General features: G+C 37.1%; 1 protein-coding gene across 3 annotated transcripts in view; it reads right to left on the bottom strand.

The window, feature by feature from the left end:
- Positions 1–11,049: 11,049 nt before the first annotated feature.
- LOC100369974 (phospholipid-transporting ATPase IA-like) overlaps positions 11,050–27,434 on the bottom strand; it is a 74,740-nt gene continuing 58,355 nt past the window's right edge. For 2 of the 3 annotated variants that reach the window (XM_085498060.1, XM_085498061.1), the window contains exons 29-36: positions 27,086–27,226; positions 26,384–26,440; positions 24,116–24,223; positions 23,384–23,472; positions 21,040–21,141; positions 14,507–14,592; positions 12,186–12,229; positions 11,050–11,291 (exon numbers count right to left, since the gene is read on the bottom strand). In XM_085498060.1, the coding sequence (XP_085354186.1) occupies positions 11,238–11,291; positions 12,186–12,229; positions 14,507–14,592; positions 21,040–21,141; positions 23,384–23,472; positions 24,116–24,223; positions 26,384–26,440; positions 27,086–27,226 (681 nt within the window). In that variant the 3' untranslated portion in view covers positions 11,050–11,237. Of the gene's footprint in view, positions 11,292–12,185; positions 12,230–14,506; positions 14,593–17,694; positions 17,837–21,039; positions 21,142–23,383; positions 23,473–24,115; positions 24,224–26,383; positions 26,441–27,085; positions 27,227–27,434 lie in introns of those variants that run through there. The other variant, XR_014929106.1, reaches the window with a different exon arrangement.

The following is a 27,434-nucleotide window of genomic DNA, read 5'->3' as shown; positions in this document are numbered from 1 at the left end:
TGACGAGCATTGTACACACATCATGTGTGATGGTCACGTATCCGTCAAAACGTTATTTCCCAGTTTATTCATAGAAATAGATTGCATGAAATGCGGAGGGGTCGTCACCTACGCATGCGCGGGAATTGAGTCCCAAGCGACGATAACAACACACGCTGAAAACGCTAAGGCTCATGTGTAGACGTTTGTTTGTAAACATCAACACGCTATGTCCGTTTGCTGCATGCGCAGGTGACAATACCCCCGCTTTAAGCTTGACCACAATAATTGATTACGTCTGGCGAGCGACATCTGCAGATGAAAACACCGAATATAAATTTCCCTGAAAGTGAGAAGACAAAAGATTGTTTAAAAACTCATTTAGTTGAATTTTGACCTGCTGTTCAATTTAAAATTGTCAGTTGGGCTTAAAAATTCATTGTTTTTTCCACGGAAACAAGTTCCGAGTTAGGTACCACCGTCACTCAAGTTATACGCCTTTCCTCGGTAAATCTTGACATGATATCAATACGCGATACGCAATGCATAGCAACTAGGGGCACAGAATGATCTGGATAGGATTATTTGCAAAGACGTCGTTATCGCATTGGGTATTTCGTGCATATGAGTAACGAATTTCAGTCAAATGTCTAGACTACAGTAACAACAGATTGGCCGTCACTACCCGTATCTTGTTGCACATCTTCGCTCTCGTCATAAACTACCCTGATCTGCAATGTCTAATCGTATTCTACTACTAGGTAAAAGTATAATCGTTACAAACTCATAGTTGGGCGGAATACAACATTCGCACCTGCACGCAGATATTATTTGATGATTTGGCCCATAATTTCACCAACTTTGTATCCAGAGTAAGAGTGTTGGCGCAAAAAACTCAGTAAAACCACAGATCTTAGAAAATGTTCCATCATAATTCGTGTCACCCACAGTTTTAAATTAAAATTAGTTGACAACCCTGTTGTACAAATACAACATGCTGCACACACGTTTGCCATATGTGTTCCATTCACTGCGAGATCTCGCACAATGCGTAAAGGCGCGGACCGAATGTCTGCTGCAAAAATCGAATGATTTGATTTTGAACTTGAATTCTCCCTTTTTATAGTTTAATATTGCAATGCCGAGGCTGCAGTGGAGAATATGACATTGCGATATACTTAGTTCAGGAAAATTGACCATGATCATCAAATGTGTATATGCGTGAAAATACCTCGAAATGCTTTCGTGTCGAATTCCACGCGAAGTGTTGTCATTACTACGCTATGAATATGACGTTTGTAATGTTTTTACTTCCAATCTCACAAATAACGCGGGATCTCACGGTGGACTTTTGGGTATTATATTATATTACAAAATGTTCAGTAAAATCTTAACATAATTAATAACTGCCAAAAATAAAAGTGAAAACTTGCAAAGAAAGGGCCTAGACATGAGAGCAATGTCTGAAATTAAAATATAACCATAACGTCAGAACGTGCCCACATTACCGGAAATTGACGAAACTGTTACCAAGATCTTGGTGTTATATAGAAGCACGTGTTGAACTCCCGCGTCACCGACAACCTATTGACCCAAGAATTGGACATAAATGAGAAAATCACCAATAAACCAGTCTTTACAGTGAGAGAAGTGAATTCCCTTTCACTAAGTTCAAACCGGCCAGTTCACAACAAAGACATTGTAACACATAAAACGGTGTTCAATTAAACTTAACTGAGAAGCATGTTTTTATCAATAGAGACTGGGCGAGACCCGCCAGTATTGGGGAGCGAGTCGTGACAAATGCCGCAAAAAAGATCATTAACTACTATGGCAGATTGTGTTCCCTTCAAATTGGGGTTCAACTTTAATATAAGGGGCATCACGTATTGAACACCCGCCCTTTTTCACGAAGACATAGTATCGAATCTTTATTGCCGTTAATGCACGTTTAAAATATAGAATATGTCTTCTCTTACAGCATGCAGTTACACAGAATAGAAAATACACCACATTAATTTCATTGATTTGAAACACCGCCGTAGGAGAATTTTCTGTGTTCTCGTTAACAGTGTGTACTCAATTAATTATGCTTCGTACCGCGTTCAGTCAACTTTAACTTTAATAATACTACGACTCCAACCTGATAACAAGAAGAAGAGTAAGGAAACGTCCACTGCGCATGTCGGACACACTCAGCATGACCGACCGTTACCGAAATGTCGAGATCGTGTTTTTTATGACAAAAAAGAGCTTAAAGACATATCATCGGTTGGAAAAGGTTTTCTATAAAAAATATAAAGATTTGCTTTTTCGTTCGTAGCGAATAAATATGTGGTTAGTCTTGAAATATGAATGTGTTCATAGTTTTAATTACATATGATACGTGATCATGACCTTAAAAATCAGCTGTATAAACGTGTATGTAAACATAAATAATTTGGACAAACAGAGATGTCTTACTTTGCAAATATAGTGCATATTATATTAATACCCCGGAAAACTCAAAACTTTGAGCGCACACGTCATCGCTGGCAGACGAAATGTAGCGAAGCCACCCGTAATCACGCGTGAAACGGACGTTCATAATTAAATGTTAATTTACGTTCGATGTGCAACATTGTGTATACGAAAACAACATTCGTTAGCAGTGAACCATTTCATTTTGCACTATCCATATGCGGTCGAGCTCGTCGATATTCCGCCCGTGTTTATATGGACAGTCCATTACACCATAGGATATATGGTAGTTGGACATTCTCTGCTATAGTAATAAATACATACCATATTGTGAATCTCCTTGTACGAAATATATTCTCGTCTTTGGATTTTAACTGTGCGAATTGGCAGCCGCTGGCAAACCTTCAATAATACGATTACTGGCTTAGACTCAACCGAAAGACAAATTGCTCAAACTGTACATGGGAGGAAATATATTTTGCTTGGGTTTGCGGACTATTGTGAATGTTGCATTATCTCTCCGACTAGTAATACTAGTCTGAGATTATCTGATACATTCAACATCTTACAAACTAGTTTCGACTCGCCGGAGTATCATTGGTTGCTAAAGAGGATTTATCGGTCAATGTAGCTTTGGTTGTCTATACATGAAATATGGTCAATCGACGTCTACCTTCACCAATGACCTCATGATCGTGAGAGACTAACTTGAGATGGCGTACATTTGAAATCTTATTTACTTTAAACCGCAAGCACCACTGGACACAACAGAAACCCACATTTTTTATTTCGCTTGAGTGCGGCTGCATTTTACGTCAAACATCTGAAAGAACCGTGAACAATCTTTATTTATCACCATGGAAACACATCTGTACAATTACGTTCATAAGTTGATCCTCCACGCACTTCGTCGCCGCCACGTTAGCTTGGCCGACGCCAGTGTGAATCAGTGACAATACATCAAACAGGCAAACGGATCGATACTCTGAGCTCCACTTTGTCTTAATGCATCTTTGTACGATGTGACATCTATATTAATGCATGTAAACCGCAGTGTAAAACGTGTGTAAGACGCGCGTGTCTTTATGTCACCGCACTAAAGGAGGATAACGTGAAGGGGTGTTGCGTATTGGAAATATCTCGTACGAGTGAACACTGTTAGAATGCGGTGAATTCAGCCAGCGTCTTACACTTTAATCTACTACATTAAAAAAAACACGTCCCCCTCCCCGTTTTCATTCCCGACCTCAACGAGATTGATGGGTTGCTACGGATACGGCTGGTGGATGTGACGCGTCGCCGGCGTTGCTAGTGTTACTCTTATACATCGCCAAGACGTACACCTACTCGGCAGAGATACGTCAATAAGGTAACATGTCCATTAATTCCACAACAAACGATTGTTACTCACCTGTGTGGTGTCCACCATTGAGGAAGCTCGTTGGACAATTCAAAGCGGTTGCCAATGGATACCGGCTATGAATAGGACCGACGGTGATAATATTCCAAAGTAATTTAATCGCAGTCGCGAGAATCAAGTCGAAAGCGCGTTTTACCTCCCAAAGCATCCGTAGCTAAGTCCGACGGGTTATCTTATATGCGTGCGTACTCAGTGCAGATGGATTATATGATTGTATGGAACTGGCTATCCTACAAACGACGTAGAGGGCGCGCGTTAACCTTCATACAAAAGAGGGTTTGGACACGATATTCGCCAAAACGTGACAATTTCTGCAATTTTCAAAACATACACACAATGTACAGCAACGCAGTATTAAAACACTTAATAATCCAGAGTAAGTGCGCATTTTCTAATAGAAAGCTATATCTGGAACTGAATTAATTCTGAAATTTTCGAGATTCGCTGGTAAAGGGGGAGCTCATTTGATGGCACGTCCAAGTTTAGCAGTACAATTGAAGTAGGTCCCCGCAAGGGGGGGGGGGTCTTACGTAAACATGATTTCGCTAATGGCCACGTACCATTATCGGACGATTTCTTTGCCATTTTGGCGAATTTAGGTCCGGCATTGCTGATCGACATATAAATACTAGAGCACATACACGAATCTGAAAGAGGTCATCCATATTCATTAATAGCAGTCTGGCTTGCCGTGGTTTTTACGGTTTTAGCGAACATCATCGTGTTTTACTGAACATAAACATAACCATTGCTTGCCGAATGAAAAAAAAAATTGAACAAATAAACAAATCGAAATAAACACGAAGACAAATCATAAATAATAATTGTGACAACATTTTTAGAGAGAAACCAAAACTCACCCCTGAAATATATATATATATCCTCGGGGGCGGAGCTACGTCACAAGACGTTCCACGTTGCTACGACGCTCACCACTGTACATGCATTTCTATGGGCTCTGTGCGCGCTGCTGTGGAACGCCGGTCGAGCCGGTGAAAATTCGAGAAAACAACACAAACTCAACTTTGAAGTAATCCCGAACAACCAAATTATATATGTTACACACGTAGGGCTAATCTTGTTACACTGTTCAGGGGAGTCTCAACAATCATCCCAAAGTACTGTTTTCTGCGAGTTTTGGGCCTTTGTTTTCACCGCCGCGGGTTGCCAGGCGGTGAAAATGCCCGGATGTCCGCCCCCCCGAGGATAGTCTAGATGTGGGAGTCGATTAATCCAAAACAAAAGTGCTCAATACAAAGTATATGTAGAGCGGATAAATAGAGCGGTAATAGTGGAATTAATACACAACTACATGAATATTTATTTAAACTACAGTAATGTGTTGAAATATTAATATATATATATATATATATATATATATATATATATATATATATATATATATATAACCACGTGATCAAACACATTAGGTACGTGGGCATCGAATACGACGCGGTGGTTTGAAGTATGAAGAAAATTATTCATGATCAAAACAAAGTAGAAAATCAGAGATAATTGCCAGGACATTACTAACTCAATCTATTTAATATCAGATGGTGGAACACGCATTACTGTTGATGACGACCATCAACATGTCAACAGTCACATTAGTGACTTCTATATGTCATCACGATGATGGCACGAGACATACACATACGAGTTAGTTCATAGTTGTGACTTACATATTGCAGAGCTCTGCCATATTGTTATAATATAGGATATAGTATAATTGATCTAACTTATTAAATACTATTGTTGTAAAACTACATATGCATAATTACAAGTGAAGGCCCATTTAAATCAGCCACTGAAATGCATTGCCACGTTCGGGCCCAGGGTGCTAGTTTTTCCTGGAAAGCTGTAAATAATCTTCATACAGTCAATTGGCTGAAATCAGGTGTCCATTCCTTATGCATGTTCTCCATGCCATACATTGTTACCATCATTTCAGAGTTCTAAGTCGAATATATCGTTGACTCTACGTTTAGATCTACGTGTATCAAAAGGTTCCTATGACAACAAACAAAGGATCTCAAAGATCACTCTGGTATCACAAACAATACATTTCAAAACATCTGTATCCATTGTTAGACATATCAATTTGTCAACCCGACGTTGCGGATGAACGTCAAACATATTTTTAAAAATGCACATTGAAGCCACACTTATAATAAATGAAAACGCAGTCCATATTCACGAGATGGCGTTAGTGTCAGTGTACACAATATCATGCAGATAAAAACCAAAGGATATTTAATAATCCATACACAATTCAAGACGAGCATCCCGTATCAACGGTTAAAATTACGCCCTCTACGACAATAACAACTACATATTCGAGAAATATTTTTCGTATTTGCTGGGTGGATAAAGTGTCCGCCTTCTTCATCAACACTGAAACACATGTCAACCAGCAGATGATTTTAAATGTTTATGCATGATTTCGAAACACATCTCGTCTTTTGCCCAATATTTAATATGTTCATTTCAAGTGAGAAGCTGACGAGGATGTTGATAGTTTGCGTCTTAGAAAGTGAGGAATAAAATGCACTGTACATCTGCTTTGTACCTGCCTTAAAAAAAACGTCAAGAGAAATAACAATAATCAGGGAAACCTCTCCCCAGGAACAAAAGCAAAGTAAATATGAAAACATGACATTAGAGGGCATACTTTATGATCGCAATGTTTTTATTTTAATTTGTACAGAGAACAGCAACATTGTACATTTTATTGACTAAAATTCACACAGTTCATTGCACTATTGTCATCAGCCAAGATAAAGTGATATGTAAATTAGATGCAAAGTAGTCACCAATTAAATATAAGGCAAGGCATTATAACAAATTTAATTATAAAGTCAATACAGATGCCAGAGTTTCAAGATAATTAGTGTAGTGTAGTGTAGTGCAGTGTAGTGTCTGAAAATGAATTTCCCATCTTTTCCCACAGCAGGCACAATAATGATCGATTAGAACAGTTAGAAATGAAGATATTGTATAGACAATCCCCATCCAGACACACAGGAACATTGACTGCAAGAACAAATTATGCATACACATTCTAAAATTGTGAAGAAAGGGTAAACATTTCATTTTTTTCTACTGAACATTAGTGATATAAATAAACCTACACTGGTAGGAAGTGGTCTGGTTCACTAGCAGCCTGATGGCTGATACAGCAATGCATTATGACAAAAGAATATTAAATCACTTGAGATATTCACTAAAATGAGAAAATTGAAGTTATCAAGACTAAATTACCAATAATCTGATATAAAAATGAATCAAATCAATCTGAGAGTGGTCCATTTCTTCTTCACAATTTTGAAATGTGCATAAAAGACCAAAGTTTTAGAGTGCTAGGATGAAGACTGTGTGACTATGTGCATGTGAAAATAGACTGCCTTGCTAAATAAGAAAACACAAAATCAGTATTGATATACATCTCCAGACTTAATGTGTGTGTGTGTGTGTGTGTGTGTGTGTGTGTGTGCATGCATGCAATGCACACATTATTCTGTCCTTGGCTGTAAAGCCAAGTACCGTATTTGTTCTATTAGTAGTGTATGCACTTACATAAAATTACAAAGGTATTTCTATGATCAAAACAAATAATATTTTGATAATTCAGTAGAGAACAAATACAATTTTTGTTTTGGATATGGAGATGCTCTCGTAATAGAGCCAACAGTATAGAATATATTTACATATGTTATAGTTGCATTCACACTTGGTAAGATTTGTAAAAAATCTCTCACTGACCCCTGCAAGTATCACACGGAGTGGCATATTTTACAGTTCATGAGAAATGTTACCCAACAGAATATGGATATCAAATGTAGAAGTCTTCTAATTAAGTTTGATTTGGTGATTACAACTCACAACCTTCAGTGCTGGATTGCTTCATTGTTTATATATTTCAATATTTCAGGATTTGTAGCAAAATCAATTGATTGTATAAATGGGATGGTGGCAGGTGTCCTGCATATAAAAGAAATTGGAATTGCAACTTTAATTCATGTTTTTTTGTTTCTTTTAAGCTGCTTTGTTCATACAGAATTCATGTTACTATGACGATAGGATTTTCTAAATCAGCAGAGACGTGCATGTTATTCAGATGATTGTTCATTCATAGACAGAAGGCAAAAGGAAACATTAAATTCAGTTAACAAACAAATTGTACTGTATCTCTTGCATCCAAGGCTACATTCTGGTCTGTGGTTCAATACAAACCTTGAAATACAAATAAATTATATTTCTCTCAGTACAGTGCATACACAGTAGTGTGAGGCCAGTGCTAAGCCAGTGCTAAGCCAGTCTACTCACTACAGATATACCTTATTTGTTAAATTAGTAGTGCATGTAATTATGTAAATGACATACGTGTGTCTATGCTCAAAATAAGTCATATTTAAATGATACTGTATACAATAAACACAATTTTTAGCTTATATGAGCTTCTTTTAGAGCAAATACGGTACAAATCTTTACAACAATTAAAACTCATTTGACTCGTAAAAATGCTATTTTCTATAATTTGTAATCTTAAAATGCATGTTCAACTAATTTTCTAATAATAAAGATAACTGACATGAAAGTCACAAGATGGATTATTATTACATTACTGAATATTGTTACTAGACTATTTATAATGGCAGTCAAAAATCACATAATTTAAACATGTTTCTATAAAAATGTCTACAATGAAATACAATACAAGTTTGATTCTGGTTTAAATTACATTATCGTTATACACAAAAACTGTCAAACTGTCATCAAACTGAAACTGAAATATTGCAAGCACATAATGCGACTCCACCATGATTTTATGAGCACATTAAATTGTGTCATCAAGTTACAAGCACATGTAACTGTGAGTTATGATTTTACAAGCACATGTAACTGCGAGTTATGATTTTACAAGCACATGTAACTGCGAGTCATGATTTTACAAGCACATGTAACTGAGTTATGATTTTACAAGCACATGTAACTGTGAGTCATGATTTTACAAGCACATGTAACTGTGAGTTATGATTTTACAAGCACATGTAACTGTGAGTCATGATTTTACAAGCACATGTAACTGTGAGTCATGATTTTACAAGCACATGTAACTGTGAGTCATGATTTTACAAGCACATGTAACTGAGTTATGATTTTACAAGCACATGTAACTGTGAGTTATGATTTTACAAGCACATGTAACTGTGAGTCGTGATTTTACAAGCACATGTAACTTGAGTCATGATTTTACAAGCACATGTAACTGAGTTATTATTTTACAAACACATGTAACTGTGAGTCATGATTTTACAAGCACATGTAACTGAGTCATGATTTTACAAGCACATGTAACTATGAGTCATGATTTTACAAGCACATGTAACTGTGAATTATGATTTTACAAGCACATGTAACTGTGAATTATGATTTTACAAGCACATGTAACTGTGAGTCATGATTTTACAAGCACATGTAACTGTGAGTTATGATTTTACAAACACATGTAACTGTGTGTTGTTTTTACAAGCACATGTAACTGTGTGTTAAGATTTTACAAGCACATGTACCTGTGAGTCATGATTTTACAAGCACATGTACCTGTGAGTCATGATTTTACAAGCACATGTACCTGTGAGTCATGATTTTACAAGCACATGTACCTGTGAGTCATGATTTTACAAGCTCATGTACCTGTGAGTCATGATTTTACAAGCACATGTAACTGTGAGTTATGATTTTACAAGCACATGTAACTGTGAGTTATGATTTTACAAGCACATGTAACTGTGAGTCATGATTTTACAAGCACATGTAACTGTGAGTCATGATTTTACAAGCACATGTAACTGAGTTATGATTTTACAAGCACATGTAACTGTGAGTCATGATTTTACAAGCACATGTAACTGTGAGTCATGATTTTACAAGCACATGTAACTGAGTTATGATTTTACAAGCACATGTAACTGTGAGTTATGATTTTACAAGCACATGTAACTGTGAGTCATGATTTTACAAGCACATGTAACTGAGTTATGATTTTACAAGCACATGTAACTGTGAGTCATGATTTTACAAGCACATGTAACTGTGAGTCGTGATTTTACAAGCATATATCTGCAAAGAACTAAATGACTCTCACTACCCCTGGTAAATATTTATAGGTTAAGAAATGGCTACATACTTGCATCACATTACAGAAACAAACAATGTAACATACATGTAACTGAAAATATAACCTGAATTGTTACTTTTAGAAAAAAAAAAAATCAGCAAAAGATCTACAATGGCTTTGTTAAACTTACAAGCAGATTGGCAGGGGTTGGATAAGCTTGGCCAATGACTGCCTTACTCATAATTATATGCAGACAGACATGTATTTGGACAATCTAATTCGTTCACTGGCATTCTAGAAAGTACAAGCCTCAGAAATGGAAATTTCATTCCTTCTTCAGGAAAATAAATAACGAAAAACTTGAAATTGGCAAAAAAAGACATTTTAAAGTTCCTATAATAAGCCAAACCTATTTTGACCAGAATCTCATTTGAAAGCTATTTTAAAACTTGTTTTTATCAGTAAAATTGCCCCCCTTGTTATGATAAACCAATTATAAGAGAAGTAACACCAAATGTACTGACAATCAGGAGATGTGAACACCTTACATCTTATGTTTTTAATTATGCTTGGTGTCACAATAACATACTTTTATCCAAAGGGAACTTGAAATGTTGTCAGAAAAAGAAGTGAGACACTGACAGTCAGATGTTTAATAATATTAAGAGAGAGTTAAATCATTGTAAAAAAAACATATCATTATTCCAGGATAAATAATAATAATTTATATCACATTAAACCAAACCTTTTGAAAGATGAGGCAAATGTTTGGTGCTGAAAATGTTAAAATTCTCACAATAAGTTATGTCATGCACATAGGAAAAACAATTTTTTTTCCTGAAAACATGCTCAGCTATATTTGCACAAGTATAAAAAATTTAATAATTTAACACTGTTTACAATAAATCTCACCTGACTATTATCTTATTACAAAGTAAACAAACAATGCACAACTAGATGTCACATCTTTTTTATATGTTTTGCTCTCACACTGTGAAAAAGTATTTTTCACTTAAAAAAAAAAAACAGTTTGGTACAGAGATTAATTTTAAAATAATACCTGAATATATTCATTGAAATCCTTGAATATGTATCACTTTTATTTGGCGGGAAATAAGAGCATTCACAGTGTCAGAATAAATAGCAACTAGACAGTATTTATAATATATACACAGCAAACAATACAATCAGCCATATGTCTAAATTTATTTAAAAAAAATGTCTTTAAGTAGTCGAGTTGAAGTACTGTAAATTTCTTTACAGTCCTTGGGGTTTGGTCTTCGTTGTGTCGTATGCACGAATCAATTCAGCCTGAAAGCAGAAACGGAAAAAAAATATGAATATTCATGAGGCAATTTGAAAAAAAATCCATAAGTGGTCCTGTTTGTTAAACAGAATGGTCTGATATAAATTATTACATGCTGTGCTGGTGTGAAGAAGGGAGGTGATGGGGGCTGGTGTGAGGGAGGGAGGTGATGGAAGGATGGGAGCTGGTGTGAGGGAGGGAGGTGATGTAAGGATGGGAGCTGATGTGAGGGAGAGAGGTGATGGAAGGAAGGGAACTGGTGTGAGGGAGGGAGGTGATGGGAGGGAGGGAGGGAGGGAGGTGATGGGAGGGAGGGAGGGAGCTGGTGTGAGGGAGGGAGGTGATGTAAGGATGGGAGCTGATGTGAGGGAGAGAGGTGATGGAAGGAAGGGAACTGGTGTGAGGGAGGGAGGTGATGGAAGGAAGGGAGCTGGTGTGAGGGAGGGAGGTGATGGAAGGAAGGGAGCTGGTGTGAGGGAGGGAGGTGATGGAAGGAAGGGAGCTGGTGTGAGGGAGGGAGGTGATGGAAGGAAGGGAGCTGGTGTGAGGGAGGGAGGTGATGGAAGGAAGGGAGCTGGTGTGAGGGAGGGAGGTGATGGAAGGAAGGGAGCTGGTGTGAGGGAGGGAGGTGATGGAAGGAAGGGAGCTGGTGTGAGGGAGGGAGGTGATGGAAGGAAGGGAGCTGGTGTGAGGGAGGGAGGTGATGGAAGGAAGGGAGCTGGTGTGAGGGAGGGAGGTGATGGAAGGAAGGGAGCTGGTGTGAGGGAGGGAGGTGATGGAAGGAAGGGAGCTGGTATGAGGGAGGGAGGTGATGGAGTTTCCACACTCTTTTGAGTGTCAATAAACCATGATCAGTGTATGTGAAAATTTCAAAAGAAATTGAGAATAAGAAAGCCTACCTGAGGAATAACACCATGCTCTTCTTGAGAAAATGCATAGCCATCTGTAACATGAACACACTTATTTATTCAGTTTAACACAAAAATAAACAGAGTAAAAAGGTCACATTCAACTTGTCAGCAAACCTCCAACAGTTCACAAATTGTATGATGCAGTAGAAACAACTCTAGACACTAGATGGCACTATTTCACAATATTTTGAACATCAAGTCATCCACAATCTCTCAGCGATCTTGGAGTACATTGAATTGTTGTTTGCAATTACTCACAGTGCAGTAAATGTTGCCTTCTGGCTCATGGCTAAAACAATGATGCGTTAGTTACTTAGCTAATCACCATGTTCTATCTAGTACAAGAATATACAACAATATAATGCACATTATAATGCCGTGCATTGCCGTATACTGAAATGGCATGTTCTGATTGGTCAAATAATACCACGTGTAGGTGATATATCACACGATATACAACAGTGTTCATTGAATATATCCAATCAGCTGCTCGGTCCATAACAAGCAGATGACAGGAGTCTAAATCTGTGTGATTTGCAGTCGATATGACAAATAACAATATGGAGGTAGAAAAGTATTCTGAAGCAAATTTTGATCTCAATTTTAATACCGGTACTGCTGACCAAAACGATTCCAGACGAGCTTGTCAGCATCAAGCAACAATGAAACAAGTGGGCAACGGTAAAACAGACGAGTGACAGTGACAGCGGGGAGTGACAGCTTTCCAAAGTAAGTTTAGTTATTGACTACATTTTTCTGTCAATTACATTGGTATTATGATTGTGTCTTATTTTATAAAGTAACTGTGAGTATGTGTTTATGATTGGGAATATCAGTCAGTGAGTTTACGTGGGGCGATAAGAATGAGTGAATACATGATGTAACCGTCTAAATACCTGACATTATTCACCAACTAAAACCAATACAAGTTTTTCATATTTTGTTCACAAATTTAAACAAGACCTGTAGCTAAGAGACAATTATGTCCACTTTGATCCAAAACAAAGAAATCATTAAAGAAAATGTATAAGGCACCAACATTTTGGCAGGAAAAATAATAGCATTTAAAGACCATCTTATAAAAAAAGTAGAGCAAAATTGTGGAATCACGACCACTCCCCTGTCAGTGTATCCTTCGCTGTAGAAGTGAGTTGAAATGATAAAATTATTCCACTGAACACCTGAATGTTTTCTAGTCCTCTACACTATTGCATAATTGTTATGTGATGTACCTACTTATCCACCTTACTGGCACACAATGTGGTCCCCATAGAAAGCAATTAGTAAGTGAAATGCATGCCACTTAAGTGTCAGTCTCTAGTTTCCACTGAAAGACATTTTTTTGTCTCATACAGAACCCTTACCCCTAAACAAGGCTAGGATAAATATACTGTCACATACAAGTCACAGTTGTTATCATTTTGGCCCAAATACTATCACCAGTCTCCATCAGCCACAAAGACCAATGATGAACAAGTCTCATACTAGCAACTAAACTTTATATATTGTTTGCTATTTTACATGATTCAAACACAGAAGTTGAAATTAAAAGACAACTTATAAACAGAGAATTATGTAACATGTTGTCATGATGAAAAGTTGTCTTAGTTTTAATGCAAACAATGAAAATACCTTGCAGACAAACACACAAGACATGCAACAGTACAGCTATCAGGTAAGAAAAGTTGACCACTTACGTTGTGTCAGACAAACACACAAGACATGCAACAGTACAGCTACCAGGTAAGAAAAGTTGACCACTTACGTTGTGTCAGACAAACACACAAGACATGCAACAGTACAGCTACCAGGTAAGAAAAGTTGACCACTTACGTTGTGTCAGACAAACACACAAAACATGCAACAGTACAGCTACCAGGTAAGAAAAGTTGACCACTTACGTTGTGTCAGACAAACACACAAGACATGCAACAGTACAGCTACTAGGTAAGAAAAGTTGACCACTTACGTTGTGTCAGACAAACACACAAGACATGCAACAGTACAGCTACCAGGTAAGAAAAGTTGACCACTTACGTTGTGTCAGACAAACACACAAAACATGCAACAGTACAGCTACCAGGTAAGAAAAGTTGACCACATACGTTGTGTCAGACAAACACACAAGACATGCAACAGTACAGCTACTAGGTAAGAAAAGTTGACCACTTACGTTGTGTCAGACAAACACACAAGACATGAAACAGTACAGCTACCAGGTAAGAAAAGTTGACCACTTACGTTGTGTCAGACAAACACACAAGACATGCAACAGTACAGCTACCAGGTAAGAAAAGTTGACCACTTACGTTGTGTCATTTCATGAGGATCAGTGACACGACGACCTGGTGTTTTTCTAAACAGGCTCTTCAGCAGCCGAGATGTCTCAGTGAATCTGAAAAAAACAATGGTAAAAAACACACACCTTGCAGTTGAATTATATGATAGGTCAAAACCAACTGGAATAGGATTTCCTGATGTCAGCCGAGGGAGTCCAACTACTCATTGAACAATGGATCAGTTGAGTGGCAGTTCAGCTATAAGTAGATGGTGTGATCAGTTATATGTAAACACAAATAACATAAAATTGTGATGTCTCAAGGAAAAATTTGTTTGAAGGCTAAGTTGTTTTGTTGACTAAGAAGTTGTATTATTTAGTTCCCCTAGCTATATCATAATAAACACCAACCAGTAAGACCCCATAGGATAGTGATGAGAGTACAAACTTTTTACTATTTACATTAGCTGGAAAGCTAGGTGGTCATATAAACATTTATGAAAGACTAGCCCCCTAACTCCCAATAAATAAATAAAAATGCCTTCGAACAAATTTTGACTTGCGATGATATTACCATTTTTGAAGTTATTATTTTAATTTTTTAACAAACAAGACAAAGCAATTAAATCAAGAACTGAAAACAACATTTTTGTGATATTTCTACATCAAAAATTCTCATTTGAATAAATCTTTCAAATTCCCACTCAGAGTTTGTGACAATAGCTAGGCAGTGTGCAATATATGCAAATAAGAAAAATGAATAGTCATGCATGCTCATTTACATATCATCATTGATGCACAGGATTGTGAAACTGCATTCAAATATGTAAATGATAAGTTTTCCTAAAGCAAGAAAAACCGACTGCAAGACCAACATATTCATAAACATTCAAATTGTATAAAAAATTGCCATGCTTATCAGAGTCGCATTCTGAAGTGGAAATAGCTTTATTCTCGGCTTCTCATTACGTTGAAGTTTAAGAGTGCATTGCATAGACGTACTAGTCAGATACATTCAAGGAAGCATCAGCCATTGCAACTTTTGATTTGCTAAACATTGTAGGTGTTTTCAATGAAACAAACAACAGTTTACGTTCAACATGCACTACTCCTTAACTCGTTTTGAATAATGAGAGCCGAATACATTCAGAAGATTTTGAACTGTAAGTAACAAGGTGTTCTGACTTATGTTGTCGTTAACAATGAGACAACTTGATACTTATGGTTGGGAATTAGTAGTTGAACAAAGCAGAGACCTCGTACAATGCAATGAACATGACATGTACACAGTCACCTTTACGCTGCTCAATGCGCATAATTTTATTTTAAAAAACACATGTGTGTATGGTTAGTAAGACTAAAGCAAATGTAACCCACCACCAGTTAGCAAAACTCTACTGTGCACTCATAAGACTGGGGAAAACAAGTTTGGCTATAAATTTAGAATATGCCAATTAGAGATCAAAGCGAAAACAGAACAGTCTTTGAAATCCAGTATTTTGTCTAGCGAATCAAGGTTTCTTGAGAAGAGATTTTTACACCCACCAAATACATGTAAGACAATATTATATTAAAACAATGAGAACAAGGCGTACACAAACACAGACAGTCACCACAACCATGGATAGTTAAAAAGAAGGCATCTAGGTAACTATATTATAACAGGAGGTTGGTAAACAATCAGCCATGCTTTGACAAAAGATGGTCTGACTTGGAGGTTGGACTATCAACTGATCTCTATCAGGGAGGAATAGACATGTTGATATTTCAGAGTTACATTACTAAGAATTATCCACTTACTTTTTCAGAGATGGTAAATGTATACCTGCAATTAAATAACCCAACAAAAATGAATCGTAAATTTGGATTGGCTTTGAAGTGAAAATGTTGTCACAGTATTGACCAAATTGTTTCAAAATGATTTCAAATTAATCCTCCACAATTTAGACTCTGTCATGAAATAACCTTTTAAACTCTACTTAGGGTGTTTTCAAGGACATGTAGCTATTCTTTATATAAAGCTAGGGTTTTTTTAAGGGGTTAGGAGCACAGATGAAAATTGAAAGGTGATACTGTGACTGCCATACTCTACCCAACACCAAAACAGCAACATTGCCACCTAAGTTGCTGACTGGTTTGCTATGTACGCCTGGAGATCGTTACATGATTAGAACCAGTTGGGTCAAACCAACTTCAACAGGAGACATGAAACTAATAGTGGGGGAGTCGGATATGTTGAATGTAAATAGAAGATCGTGAAATGGCAAAGTTATCCAAACAAAATGTACCAGTATGTACTGACACAGTCAGGAAACAGTCACTGGTGTGTTTGGTGTGTGTTATAGTTCTCGTCAATGAGAACATTTAACCGAGTGGCGAACCCTCGTAACTAGTTCTAATCATATATCGATCTAAGGACGCAAATAGCAAACAAGTCAGCAACTTAGCTGGCTATGTTTCTGTTTTGGTGTTTGGAACAATATGGCAGTGATAGTAATAGTTGGTTCAAAATCGAAAGGACAACTATGTTTTCATGTGGACAACCAGTTTCTCAGTGATTGCAAAACTTTGGCAAACTTGTTTCAATTTTATGCCAGGTAATTCTACTTTTATGATCATGAACTAAGTAAAATTTTATATAATCGATAAATGACATCAATTCTGTATCATGAATGTACAATATTTGGTTAACAGTGAGAACCAAGGGTACAAGTTTCTGAATGAAAAGTTCTGCACATGGGTTTAAACGTTTTGTTTTGAGGCGTTTGCTCGAGAAAAGCAATTGCCCATAGATAATTTTGGGCCTAATGGATGGAAAATAAATAATCCAGTATCTATGACAACCACTTAATTAAACTAATCAATGTTTACTGTAACACATATATACAAGATATGTCACAAAAAACCCAGAAAGCCTAGATTTGAGGGTAATTTCTGTCCTGTTTTAGAGATTAATAGACTACTGGTAATAGAGATTAGAAATAAATAGATTTATGGAAATAAGCTAAGTAGTCTATGATATCACTACAAAGGCACCCCTAACCCCTTACAGATAGGTTGACCAAGTTACCATGCTCCTTAGCCTGCCTTCAAACCACCAAAATAAAATTTACATGTATACAGAAACTCAAAAAACCTTGATTCTGCGTGTCATGGATTGTGCGTTCTAAAATAATTTACTACGTGTAATGGGCATGGCACACACTATGTCCAACATACCACTAATACGGCTGCCTTTAATCTAATAAACTCATTTTAATGCAACCGCCTCTAAAGACCATCGGGAGTCATGTACATTGCATCTCGACCAGTACTGATAATAAGTGGCGTAGTTTCGTCAGGCGACTGAATGAACTTATAGCTGGGCAAAATAAATAAAGAATTGAAAAAGAGAGTGGTGCTCCCCGTTGTGGGAAACAAGCAAACAGACCAGGCAGCAATCAGTTAAAGTTACACCATATCCCAAATTAATTACCAAATACTTGGTAAATAGGTTCACCATACCAGTCTATGGTTAATTTTATTTGCTATCTCATCAAAAGGTTAAGAGCACGGTTACACATATACCACGAGTCTGTTGGTGAAAAAAATAACAAACAAAAACAATCTTTCATTGATTTTACTATTTGGAAACTATTATGACATTCGTAATCCAATTTGTTCTTAGAAGAAAAAACAATTTGACTGATTGAGATGGATGGATGGATGACTCACATGGTGGTGGAGTTCATCATGAAAAAAACAACAAAATAATTAGCAACTAATGGATTGAGGGCGCTCTACAAGCCCATGTATAGTTGAAGGCCATGTTGTCAACTAGTCTTTGGCGAAAAGTGTGATTGGTTTGATATACAGACCCGCCATAAAGTATTTACGCACCTGTCATTTGATCGTTTTCGTAACTAAAATAACAATTCCGGGTAACATGATGTGTTGACTTTAAAATATATTAAATTTAAGAAGAACTAGTGCATTTTAGTCAAAATAAAATGGTTGATTTGTGTTTAGTTTTTTTGTATGTAGACGTTTTTTCAGTGAGCGAAAATCCCCATGGTTAACTCTATTGGAGCGCGCTCATTTGCATATCATTTGCATATCATTAAAACTTCGCGCCATAAAACATGTGCGATAGTCGTGTCCTTTCTCATGCAAATTTGAACCAATTGAGAAGCTGAAATTATTTCAACAGACACTTCTGGGCGGGAATACCTGTCAGTTGTAGTTCATGAATATTCCTATAGAGGTCATAGTGTCAGATTTGTAATTTTTATTTACAAACATTGAGCCATGCCGAAAGTTAGGGAATTGTCAGAATTTACTAAAAGGAACATTGAAGCACTGTATACAGAAGGAGTTTCTAATAGGGAAATAGCAAGAAGACTGGGAATTTCTGAAGGCTCCATACGTTTCAACCTGCGAAAACTTTGTCTGCGAAGTAGTATGGGCAATCGTCGTCGATCAGGTCGACCAAGGCGTACAACGCAACACGAAGACCGGCTACTCATCAGGTCTAGTTTAGCGAATCGGTTTCACAACGCCCATGATTTGCGTGCCAATTTTAATCAACTCACTGGGAAAAGATTGAGTTTGAGCACAATAAAATCAAGACTATATAAGGATGGTAATCTTCGCGGCTGTGTTGCTAAAAAGAAACCAAAACTACAACCTCGACACATCGCAGCGGCAGATAACACATCGACTGGACTCCGGCGCAGTGGGCTCAAGTTATCTGGTCGGACGAATCAAAGTTTACGGTGTTTTGTAGCCGTGGAAGATTATTTGTACGTTGGAGACCAGGTGAAGAGTACGAGTTGAAATGCATTAAACCTACAATAAAATTCGGTGGTGGTAGCGTCATGGTGTGGGGATGTTTTTCGGCTACCGGCTTAGGGTCACTAGTCCGTGTACCGACGACCATGAACCGATGGAAATATTTGGATATCCTACAAAATGAAATGATACCGTCGACACTAAGACTCGTTGGACCCAATTTTCATTTCCAACAGGATAATGCCCCCCGTTCACACAGCATTGGCAGTGAGGGATTTTCTAAATAATCCACAAGAGTACGGATATCTTTTCGACAACTTTACCACTTTGAATTGGCCTGCATAGTCTCCAGATTTGAACCCTATTGAGAACCTTTGGGAGTTGATTGATTTAGAGGTGCATTCCCGACCAGTTGCTAACATCGAGGATTTATACGCGAATATAATGGAAGCTTGGGGACAGTTCCAGGTGAACATGTGTCGGAAACTCGTCGATACCATGCCAAAACGGCTCAGAGAAGTCTTTCAGCGAAGAGGTGGACACATGCATTATTGACAATCGCCGCGTTCTATGTCTCATGAATAATCATGAGCTTGCGTTTACACGGTATTCTTCATTGAGAATTCGAACGTTTTTTCACCGTTTCGTTCAGACTGCCGTTTTTATTCAATCTGGCATGACAATGACAATTTTGTTGTTTTTATTGTGTGTAAAACCGCATATTTTATTAGATATATAAATATATATTTATTTTATTGAATGATATCGTAGGTAGTAACTGCGTGTAGTGTGGTGCGTAAATACTTTCTGGCGGGTCTGTATATCAGGTGATTAAGACATATTTATTAACTCAATTATTAACGTATGTCCCCATGCCCCAAATAAAAAAGACACAGAGGGTATTCAATTCACGGATGGTGGACGTCTCATTAATTTATTTCATTAACTTAAACAATATACATGTTGTGATGAATCTTGTGACAGTAAAATATCAATTTTATGTAAGGTTTCTGGTGTGCACGTACATCAGTTAAAAATGTGTCGTTCACAAGATTTTTAAAAAAAAACAAAAATATTCATCAAAATTGGAGAATTGAAAATATCATCACGAAATTAACAAGTCTGAGTGAGGTACACATGTAGTACATATATATGTCATATCAAGGCAATCAGACTTGTGGTTTTTAACAAAAATTACAAAAATATTCACTAAAATTAGAGTTAAAGATATCACCATGAAATGAACAAATCTGTAAGAGGTCTTCGTGTAGTACCTATATATGTAATATCAAAGCAATTGGACCAGCTGTTTTCAACAAGAAGTCGAAAATATCACTTTTTAGCAAAAATTACAAAATATCCATTAAAATTAGAGAATTGAAGATATGATGAAATGAACAAATCTAAGAGAGGCCTACACAAGGTACATATACACCAAGTATCAAAGCAATCAGGCTTGTAGTTTTCAAGAAAAAGTTGAAAAAGTAAAACATTGACACAGATGGACAATCACTCATATATAAGCTCAGCTCGACAAAGTGGACCAGAAACAGATGCGATAATCATAAAAAAATTGTAGTCACTTTGTATGCGCTGGTAACTGTGCGGGCAAACATGCGCAAAAGCAGCCTGTTAATACTTTCCAGCTGTTACTGAGGGAATGGTTAGCCCAGAAGACATGAAATGACATGAGCAAGATTTGATAATATGGAATTCATTATAAATACATCACATGACAGTGACTTTACAAACATCAAAACAAAGACGACTAGAAAGCAATAATTAATAACTTACGTTTTACGCGTGGCCTGCTCAATTACGGTAGTCGGGTCTTCATGTCGAAGCTCAGCCTCCTGTACTTTTTCAGCTAAAGATTTAAACATTGTACGTCTTATGCTGTAAACAAATCAGAATGTTATAAATTATCATTTTGGGGCGTGAATAAGGATAATGTAAATTGCTTTAATTTTGTTGGAGACAAATCTGCTCTTAGCTGTAAACAACTTCACACAGCTTTAAAGCAGATATTGGAGGGGGACAAATGTGGAAAATTCAGCAGTTCATTTCTGTATCAAACAACTAGAGGTGTATTCTCTGATGAATGAAGGACTATATTAGAATATCAATATTTGATGTGAAGCAGTTTTTATTAGTTAAGTCTGACTTTTGAATTGTTTTCCACCCTATTAATGTTACAGGATGACAGGATGACTATTTGACCACCAAACACAATGTACATTTGTACTTTCAAGGTCTGTTTTGTTCAGAACTCATAGTAATTCAAACAGCAACAAGTCATTGTCAATGACACGTCCCCGTTCCGTTCATATTTGAGTGACATATACATTCAAAGCAGATCATGACCGAAATGCACCTGCATATGTACAACACATTGTACTAAATCTTAACAAAATCCATCCATGCATGACTGAGATCTGGTTCCGGAATTGTGAAAATACGTGATTTTAATGCATTTTCGGTCTTAAAATGGCCATCATTCAGCTATTGTTAAGCGGATCATGAAACAAATGCACATATCTATTTGTGACATGATGCACCATGTGTGTGTGAAGTTTGAACTTGATCAATCCAGACATGTCTTGGATACGGATCCAGAACTGAATTCTTTAAGAAAATGGCCGCCAGTCGGCCATTTCGAACTTGATCCGGAAAAAAAAATTACGTGCATCAAGGTCCTATTATGTTTAATGTAAGTACCAAATTTGAACGAAATCCGTCCATGCATAACTGAGATCCGGGTTCGGAATGGTGAAAATGTGCAATTTCAATGCATTTTCGGCCTTAAAGCGGCCGCCATTTGGCTATCGTTAATGGGATCATGAAACAAATGCACATACATATTTGTGACATGATGTACCTTGTGTGTGTGAAGTTTGAACTTGATCAATCAAGACATGTCTCGGATACGGATCCAGAACTGAATTCTTTAAAACAAAATGGCCGCCAGTCGGCCATTTCGAACTTGATCTGAAAAAAAAAATGACGTGCATCAAGGTCCTATTATGTTTAATGTATGTACCAAATTTGAATGAAATCCGTCCATGCATAACTGAGATCTGGGTCCGGAATGGTGAAAATGTGCGATTTCAATGCATTTTCGGCCTTAAAGCGGCCGCCATTTGGCTTTCGTTAATGGGATCATGAAACAAATGCACATACATATTTGTGACATGATGTACCTTGTGTGTGTGAAGTTTGAACTTGATCAATCCAGACATGTCTCGGATACGGATCCAGAACTGAATTCTTTAAAACAAAATGGCCGCCAGTCGGCCATTTCGAACTTGATCCGAAAAAAAAAAATGACGTGCATCAAGGTCCTATTATGTTTAATGTATGTAGCAAATTTGAACGAAATCCGTCCATGCATAAATGAGATCCGGGTCCGGAATGGTGAAAATGTGCGATTTTGATGCATTTTCGGCCTTAAAATGGCCGCTATTCGGCTATCGTTAATCGGATCATGAAAAAAATGCATGTGCATATGTCCCATATAATGTGTGATGTATGAGTGAAGTTTGAACATAATCGGTCCATGCATGTTCGAGATACAGGTACGCACGGATGGACGAACGGACGCACACAGGGCAAAACATAAGTCCCCGTTTTCGGACTCCGTCCGAACGGGGACTAATGAATGCTTGGAGTTAATGTAGTGCAGACAATAAATGGCACAATATACATGTCAGCTTTTGATCAGTATAACTTCAGTGAACTCTGTAACTTCAGATCTGATTATTGACCAATTTTCTTAATACTATATTAAGTACACCCAATGCACACTAAATCATTGACTCTAATTTTGTACGCTTCCAATAAACAGTATAGTGAGTGAACCGATACATAAATTTGCATGATAACAGAAGTGGTGTTATTTTTTAAACATGCCACAAGTATGTAAACTTGGCAAGTCAAGATTGCAAATGTGTTTACCAATGAGACCTCACTTGCTCATTTAAAAAAATGGAATCCAAGACAAAATGTCTATATTAGCTCTGCTATCAAAATAATTCAAGTGTTTAATATTTGGTTGATTACAAGTATATTTGCATGTTTGTATACAATTACATACTTTCCTATGTCCAGAAAGAACACTATTCTGTTTTGAAATACTTACACCTTCCATACAATGTCTCTCATTAAGACCAAGACAGGCATCAAAATTAATAATATCCAGAAGATACCTGATGAAAACACTGCATGTGCCTGCAATCAAAGGTACTCAGTGAAAATAAACCATTAAGACAAATCAAAATATAAAATATTGCAATAGCATCAGCCTAAAAATGGTGTCAATAATCAATATTCTTCATGTTCATTTTTGTTTGACAACATTGACTAAAATACATACAAAAACGCATTTCTTCTTTGAATCATTGAAGAGTTCATAAATGGCATTTACCGTATTTTTTTAATTACCCATTTTTTAAATTTATTATGTTCATTGCCCAGCAATTTGCAAGTTATTAGCCAAAAAATACATAGTATAAACTCTTTGATTGTTAAAGTCAATCAAAATGTCATTACTCATTTTATACAGGGAAGGTAATTTTGGATTAAGATTACATAAATAAATTGGCAAACATACAGCTTTAATAAATAAATATTAGTTGAAACAAGAATTACATTAAAATTTTACAATTCAAAATGGCGTCTCACATGGGGTATACAATAATTGCTTTATTTTAAGCGAGCATAGAAACCTTTTTCAACTGTAAGCTTTCATTTTGATGTAAACATATTGTGCACAGTAGGGAATAAAATCTCTGTAATGTCTCCATTGAACCCTTGGGTCACAAAATAGCATACAAGGAACATGCATTCAAATCATAACAGAAATGCAATTTACCTGACCAGACATCTCCGCTGATATTGGCACCGTTGGCCACAGTGCTGAATACACACCAAAGAAGAAAATCCACAAGAGAATACTACCCCAGATAGCAAGGTGAGAACACTGGTGAAAATAATTGGAATATTAATTAACTCATTTGCATAATTAGTGATGGGAATGGGTTTCACTGATTTTAGTGAATGTATAACCAAGCAGTATTCGATCGCTAACAGTGCACGCTTGCAAAAATGGCACATTAAATCAAAGTACCGTAAAAACCCTCAAATAAGAGCCACTTTGTAACACTTTCATTTCTGGGTGGTGCTTATTTGAGGTAACATTTTGACAACTTTGTAGCCAGTGGCTCTTAAACCAGGGTGATCAAACTTTTTCATTGTGAAATGGGGAAGGGATAGGCAAACACACACACACAACCAAAACAGACAAATAATTATTAATGATGTATCATTGCAATTAATTTATTCCGTAAAAATACTGTTATGGGAATAACAAATGTCAAATAAATAAGAACGGCTGCTCGCCGACCGTGCTGCTTAGCGTACACGACGATTCGACGTTTCACCGACAATGTGTAGCGATGCCTGAAGTCATGTTTCACTGACAATGCGTAGCGATGCCTGAAGTCGGATTTTGTAGCACTCTCAGGGTCTGACCCACACTTGTACTTCCGTTGTACAATTGTTTACCAAGTCTGGTACGGCAAACTCCAATTTTTTTCTTGAAAACTGGGAATAACTTGCGTGGCTGTGGCTGGCGTGGTGGTTGATTTGGTGACGATATAAAATAGTTTCGATAGAATTTATCTGACCAGCAGCGACAGGAGCATGGAACGAATGAAAAAAATGATGCCCAATCATTTGTATTTATGGCACAAACAATAAAGAAAAACACGTTTTTCTATAGATTTTTACAGCTTGGGTACTTGGGCATTGTTTTAATTGCGCTAGACGTCTGAAAGTACAGCTTTGGTTTATATATTCCCTGTTTCATAATCAAGCCAGCTTATAATGATATGTTAATGATATTCACGTACTTCACAGTCCAGGCAAACGGGGTCAAACTATAGCCCCACCCCTATATAACCAAATACGAAACGATACCGAGAAAGTAACAATTACATGTATTAAAAATAATTTCCTGTGACCAATCGGAGAGACTAAATCATTTACGAAAGCCCAGGCCTGTTATAAGGCATTTTCTAATTGGTACAAGTCCAGATTATTTCCAATTCTCACAAATAGCTAATTTAAATATTTGGGTCAGGCGGGTCACGTCGACTTTGCTTTGCTGTAAAGTTGATCGCGCAAGTTTGTGGAACTAATCCATTCGACTTCAATTTTGATTATTTTCGGCAAGAGAGTCCTCTCCAAACTAATGCCAGTTATTTTGTCACTTCCCTGAACATTTTGTCTCGAATCACCCCAAAACGAACGTCTCAAATGAAATGCCAAAAATAACCCAAAACCACGATCAGCGAGAGTGGGCTGCGTAATCATTACATTCTCACAGTCGGAGCTAAGTCACGATCCCTCAAACGTTGCCAGGACCGGATTAACACCTCTGTTTCCCCCCACGCTAACCAAATTTCCCCCACGCTAAGGAATAAATCTTTTGTTTTCTATTGACTTCCTGTTCCGGTCCATCTGTGAGAAAGTATTTTCGATACCTCCGATTTTCCGATAAAGGCGTTCTAAAATCGTGACGTTTTTTACTTGGTTATAAAGACAACATTGGCAATGAATATCTCAACGTGTCCTTCGGTGTTTCGGCAAAAAACATAGTTACTACTAAATAGTTTTGTGAATTGGTCGATTGTGTGTCAGAAATTTAAAATAGACAAGTTGACAGTCACATTCACGCTCTCAGTGTATTTCTTTCGTCTGTCATTCTTCCGTTTTCAATTATACTGGACATCAGGCAAGCTATGGGGATAATCTTTATTTGTCTCACACCTTCTGTGGGGCAATAAACAATGCAGGGTGGAAGTGAGGCACGACAAGCTTGTGTCTGCCTGATTGTAAACAACCGGGCGGCTGGCGCTTATTTCTGGTTTCTTATTGACAAAACCACTCAACTCTTGGTGGCTCTTAATGGAGGGTCAAATGTAACAAATTTTCACTGAGTGGCTCTTAATTGAGGGTGGCGCTTATTTGCGGGTTTTTACGGTATATACCATATACAGTTACCATTGGGAGTTCTTTCTTGCTTACATATGCCATAAATGTTCTCATTACTTCACTCATGTTTTACAAAAATACTTACCCAAGTCCAGGCATCGGTTTCCAATCCAGACTTCAAACAGACCACTACCACTACATACTGTATGGGTAAGATAACAATTTAGCATAAAATGAAATCAGACAATCTACAATGATACTTGAGAGATATACATTCAGCCATGGAATGACAATTAAAAGCTTTTGTACGTGTTATTACATTTGCGCACTCAACAAATAGACAATGGTATTTTTAACATGACTATCGGTATACTTTTTTTTATCAGATGTCTGAAATCTAATTGGTTGAAATTAAAATTGAAATTATTTTACGTTTTATAAAGGCCAGTACTGGCTGCAGTAGATCAGAGAGAAACATGTACAAAGTATTTCCAATCTGACTTAATCTGAGGTATTTATAATAGCTTTTGAGTTTAACCAACAATCTATGCAGGTAATATTCAGTATGACTTCCTCTGACTAAATTTGTAAACCAATCAGAGTGTGCCTTACAAAAAAGTTCTCATTGGTTGCTAAGCCTGTGAGATCTGAACACGACTCGCAGTGTTTCAATACTGCTGTTACAAAATGAAAAAGAAATGAAGATGAATAATCATTGATGTGACTGGCCTTAGCACGCAAATGACCATTAATCTCTTTGAGAGTATTCAAACAAGTCGAGTTGAACATTTGTATCAAGAGATACATTGTTTATCAACAACTCCTCTCCAAACTACATTGAACTCACCGTATAAACCATGTTGCCTAGGAAATAATGGTCTCCTGTTTGCCCATTGCCCCATGCAACGTCGACCACAAGTGCTCCGAGTGGAATCCAGAATAATAACGCTGAATGATAGAAAGCATTAAGTGTCCACATCCAAAACACCTGCAACAAAATCCATTTTGATAGAAAAAGTATTATTTCATAATTTTCAAGAGTAGTGCTTGTAGTTTTGTTGGGTATCCAATTTTATAAGCCAATTCACAAGTCACCTTGCCAACATGGTGTCCTACAACTACTTACTGTAAAGGCACCAAGACAGTTGACTATATTTGACAATGAACAGATATGTGAATTGATCAATTGACAGGCT

The sequence above is a fragment of the Saccoglossus kowalevskii genome, chromosome 4 (genome assembly GCF_978046115.1).
Source record: "Saccoglossus kowalevskii chromosome 4, keSacKowa6.1, whole genome shotgun sequence".
In the NCBI taxonomy this organism is placed as follows: Eukaryota; Metazoa; Hemichordata; class Enteropneusta; family Harrimaniidae; genus Saccoglossus; species Saccoglossus kowalevskii.
The sequence above is the reverse complement of the archived record's forward strand: the minus strand, read 5'-3'. Positions and strand labels throughout refer to the sequence as shown.